Genomic DNA, 5,000 nt, shown 5'->3' on the forward strand with positions numbered 1-5,000 from the left:
TGATGGACGGACTTAGGCAAGAATATGTACAAGTTACCTCTGTGTCCAGAATGTAAACTCACATAGTTCATGCTGTTTTAAGCTAAATGTCAAAGGAATATGTTGCTTTAGACGTCATAGTTTGACTCCTTATGTTAGGGAGTAATGTGTGTTTTGCATTTAATATAAGTTAGAATGTGCTATAGTTTGTATTGTGTATTAAAGCTAGACCACAGTAATATTACTATTTATTATTGAGCTTAAAAAGGGTTCAGATAGTTGTAGCTGTGGCCTGTGAGAGCTAGTTTCTCACTCTCTGCACTCACTAGCCTCAAATCACCTGCTTATGTGATTTTCTCCTGTTAGCTTTGAGGAAGACTTCAGATGAAGAGGGACCACTTCTTCCCTGTGGCTGTTGGAGAGGAATTTGCACCTGCTGATACAAAACCTCCTGGACAACTTTAGATATTTAATTTCCCAATTAAAGACAATTAAAGGTCCCCTTTGGATTCCTACTAAAAGAGACACTTTTTTAAAGAAAATTGAAGACAGTTTAGGTTGTACTAGTCCATGGACTCAGAAATGACTCTTTACTGATACTGATTTGTTACCAGCGTTCAATTTGTTATGCATCTATAACCATCCATTTCATTTTAATGGAAGTGTAAGTTTCCTTTAATTTCATGTCTATAAGGTATGTGAGGAAGTAGGATAAAGATACTCTGTGATTATCTTAAGTATAATAAGGATAGCTATGCTCCAGTACAGCAATTCATACAAATAACTGGATGTAAGTAGTAAACTGCTATGAGACCCTAAATAAATTCTGCTCAGTTGTTACACTCATATGGTCGCAGTAATTATTTTATGGTAAGCTGAAGCAGTGGTTACAACTACAGTAGAAGAAAAAAATGTTTAAATACATGGCATTCATTTTGATTTGGCATGTTGAGACTGGAACACTGCTTGAAGGTGGGGTGTTGCCGTGCTCATGTCCCACCTCTAGAACCCCCACACTTTTAAAATTGCTGCTCCACCCCTGTGTGTGCGCACCTCTGCTAACTAAATTTCGGCACTTCCTGTAATTTTAGTTATGGACCAATCTCTGTACTATATAGAAAAGCCTGAAACATCGGAAACCGCTCAGCTCGCTGTAAAATCTAACTTCACTGCCTGTAATAGACCCATGGCAGGTATGTGTCTTGTTATACCCCCGCGGTGATTACGCGCCTGTCTATAAAGGATTTGTAAATAATTTATTTACCATCGCTAAAGCCATTGATAAAACCCTTTATGATGAACAACTTATCAAAAATGGTACAGGTAAAGCTTGATCTAAACTGCGTAAATTTGAAAATGAAAGTAAATTGTACCACGTTAGGGCTCTCACTAAAAAACAAACGAGTAATTTTCAACAACTAAATGTTAAAAAATATATGTTTTTAAAGTTAATCTCACCTGAAAGTGTGACAGGAAAGAAGATGAGCAGAAAAACAAGCTCCATCGTCTTCATGGCATGACTTTTTGGGGAGTCTAGTGACCGCTGCAGTAGACAAACCAGTCGCCGTTTTCATTTTGTTGTGCGTCTTCCTGTGTTGTGTGGGAAGGTGGGACCAAAGTAGACCAGTATCATATTGCAACTGATGCGTGAAGATGTCCAGCCCACTGACTATTACTAATCTATACAGACACACATTTTACCCTTGAAGCAAATGTAATAATTATACATATTTGACAGCTGAAAGTACAAAACAAAATGATCTACAAGTTCACTGATTCACAATAGTGTGCATTCGGTGATTTAATGAGCACAGTGGGGCGATTTTTACAACTGTCTGGATTTATAGTGGATAACTGTTCTGAATAGCCTGACTTGGGACATCAGTTATTTTACTTTGATTAGTACGACCTGAGAGGGCCCACCTGTGTATCGCTAAACAGGCATATACTATAGGCTACTGCACATATCTCGGTTTGAATTATCCTGGTGTGGATCAAAATATGATATTTGCATATAAGAGGAGTACTACTACTAGTAAGTAGTACAACGGTGAGTGATGAACAACAATTAGACCTGGACTTAGCTTTATGGCACTTACTCGCTTTGATCTCTCCTTAATAGATCCCTGCTTGTGTTGTATTAACTGTCATGTGTACGTCGCTTTGGATAAAAGCGTCTGCCAAATGAAACTGTAACATTGATTGATTCTCCAGTGTGTAAAATGAAAATAGTTTATAAAAATGCAGATCATATTACATATTCAGATTAATTGTTTTGTCTGACCAACAGTCAAAGACCTAAAGATGTTGAGTTTACTGTCGCTGGAAACTGTGGACTTGCAAATATTCACATTTCAGACGCTGGTACAAGAGAATTAATAGTTTTTTAGTTAAAAAATCACTTAAATGTTTAATCAATCATCAAAATTGCTGCCAATTAATGTTATGTCAATCAACTAATCAGTAATCATCTAATCATTTCAGCTGTAGAGTTATGCCATGTATAGTGGGGGACAACAGGGGCCCAACAACAAACCTTTGCCTCAGGGCCCAATAGCAGATTAATCCTCCAAGTGGAGATGTTCAAAACTGACACTCTTTTTAAACCTTTTAGACAAACTGTAATCATATTGTTCCAGAGGGTTTATACAGTTTGTGCTGTTCTGCACTAAGATAAATATCATTACCAAAAAAGCAACTATTTCAAGGTCACAAAAAACCCAACAAAAAAGACTTTCTGACTCGTTTTTATGAAGGTCATTTGTTGTGTATCTCTGTTTTGAGTTTGTAGTTCTCTGATGTTTAGCCTTCAGTTACTGTGTGTTTGGTGTAGGTTGTCTGGTTGAGACATGTTCTCCATCTCATATTGAGTCATTTTGATATTTTTGAGGTGAATGTCTTTAGTTTTCCAATTTACTTAACTGATTTTTTCCCCCTAAAAGTAATATTTTACCTGAATCTATTTGCAAATATTATGTGTATCACATTCTGTAATATAAATGATTTCCCATCTCCATTTGACATCAAATAGGTGCTGATTTTAAGGGTTTATATATACTTTATATCATTAACCTGACTGTGGGGACTTCAAAAGGAAGTGGTGAAGAAGACTGAGTGAGATGTTTGTTTCCTCCTATAGATGCAACAATTGTGTTAAAGGTTTCTGAATGACAGTTTCTGCTGTCATCAACACAACACTGACATTAAGGAAATAAAACAGTAAATTTATCTGTTAAGAATTTTACTACCAACCTCCTTTCTGACATCTAAACATCATGACCATCACTTACAGTACAGAGGTCTATGCAGGTGACCGTTTCCAAAAGTAATTTGCTGTTTATCTGTTGCTAAGTTTTAATTAAATACATGTTTTGCATTTATTTGATAATAATTTGCAAGTGTTTAAACCTTCAGTAACACGGTTGAAAAGTTAAAGTTTAAATTTAATTTTCACAGTGCAGAATCTTCATTAGTGTTTCTAAAATGCAAACTGTCAAATTAATTGTTAGTGAAAGCATGAGTAGTTGAACATTTAAAGTTTTAGGTTTGACTCGCGTTAGAAGCAGAGGTTAAAGTGCTGCATGTCTCCCATCATCATCAAAGACAGTACATCACATGACTAACTGATATGAATTTGATATCTGAAGACAAAAGATGCCCCACTGGAGTAACGTTGTGGCTCTTTGGTGTCTGGTAGCTGCTGCAGTGATTCATCTCCACCAAAGGTTTGAGGAAACAGCTGGACAGCAGCATCAGTTCTCTCCAGATGTTGTTACTCCTGCAGTGGAGGATTCACATCAACATTAATGCTTCTATCAGCTCTCAGATAATCTTCACAGATATCATTCTTCACTGCATCCACTGATGACCTGAAACTCATAAATCTGATCTATGAATTCACACTTTAGTTTGATGTATCATGTGACTTTCTGACGGGTCCTGTGATGTCACATCTCAATATTCATTAAAACAAGTTTTGTTAATGAACATTTATGGTGCAAAATAGAATAAAATATTGAAGCCACAGCATCTTTATTTGAGTTCACTATTCTCGTCTAAATCTTTACTGGAAAGCTGCAAAAACAGAGTAACAAATAGAAAAGGACCTGAAATTATTAGTAGTCATATTATACAGTAAATATATGTTTGATTTTAGTCCAAAATATAAAAATTTTAATCAGTTTTACATTAAAACCTCAGTGTCAGCTGTTTCCTATAACTATACTGGATCACTTGACTGAGAAATTCTGCCAAATCAGACAAACAGTTTTTTAATAAAGACAGACTTTCAGTATATTTATGAGAGTATTATATCAGTATACTGTAGCTAGTTTCAGGAGGAGCAACAGAGAATCTTCATACAGTATCTGCACAGTGTTGATGACATGATGAAATACTCACTGTGATCAGTTAAGAGCTGCATCTTTGACCTCAGAAATTTCAAAGGATGACGAGTCTGAAGCTATAAAAGAAAAACAAGATGTCAGTAATTCAATTCAAACGATTAACTGTATTTATTTGTACAGAGAGAGAGAGATAAACTGACATAATACTCACAGTTTGCAGGACTGAATCCTGAAATACAGATGAGAGATTACAATACTTCAAAATGTAAAATGTCAGAATTTATGAAAGCAAACAAAGAAAACACTAATAAATGTTTTATAGAAACACTGTATTAATTTCACTGATTTCTGCTTTTCAAGCTACTGAACATCAGCCAGGTTACACTGTTATTTGTAGTTAAAATGACTTGATGATGAGTAAAAGTATGTTTGTCTCTCACCATTATCTCTCCTTCTCCAGATGAAGACTCCAGTGATGCAGACTGCCAGGAGCAGCAGCAGTCCTACAACACCTCCAATAACAGGACCAGCAGGGAACTCTGAGGGAGAAACTGGAACCAGAACAACAGTTCAATTTTGTTCTTACTGTTTAATAAATCTTATTTTCACATACAAACAGTAGATTGTCTTGTGAGTAATCTCATGACAGTGCAATAAATAAAATACAAGTGAAGT

At 35.8% G+C, this 5,000-nt stretch overlaps 2 protein-coding genes across 7 annotated transcripts in view; both read right to left on the bottom strand.

Moving 5' to 3' along the window:
• The window catches only part of LOC122969378 (major histocompatibility complex class I-related gene protein-like), a 17,562-nt gene extending 15,825 nt beyond the window's left edge, over positions 1-1,737 (bottom strand). The window contains exon 1 of one of the 3 annotated variants that reach the window (XM_044335016.1): positions 1,438-1,737. In XM_044335016.1, the coding sequence (XP_044190951.1) occupies positions 1,438-1,492 (55 nt within the window). In that variant the 5' untranslated portion in view covers positions 1,493-1,737. The remainder of the gene's footprint in view (positions 1-1,437) is intronic. The other 2 variants (XM_044335018.1, XM_044335015.1) reach the window with 2 other exon arrangements.
• The window catches only part of LOC122969377 (major histocompatibility complex class I-related gene protein-like), a 36,291-nt gene that overhangs the window by 6,818 nt on the left and 24,473 nt on the right, over positions 1-5,000 (bottom strand). The window contains exons 5-8 of one of the 4 annotated variants that reach the window (XM_044335008.1): positions 4,766-4,876; positions 4,537-4,554; positions 4,381-4,441; positions 3,463-3,757 (exon numbers count right to left, since the gene is read on the bottom strand). In XM_044335008.1, coding sequence (XP_044190943.1) covers positions 4,386-4,441; positions 4,537-4,554; positions 4,766-4,876 — 185 coding nt within the window. In that variant the 3' untranslated portion in view covers positions 3,463-3,757; positions 4,381-4,385. Of the gene's footprint in view, positions 1-3,462; positions 3,758-4,380; positions 4,442-4,536; positions 4,555-4,765; positions 4,877-5,000 lie in introns of those variants that run through there. The other 3 variants (XM_044335013.1, XM_044335009.1, XM_044335014.1) reach the window with 3 other exon arrangements.

The sequence above is a fragment of the Thunnus albacares genome, chromosome 19, assembly GCF_914725855.1.
Source record: "Thunnus albacares chromosome 19, fThuAlb1.1, whole genome shotgun sequence".
Lineage (NCBI taxonomy): Eukaryota > Metazoa > Chordata > Actinopteri > Scombriformes > Scombridae > Thunnus > Thunnus albacares.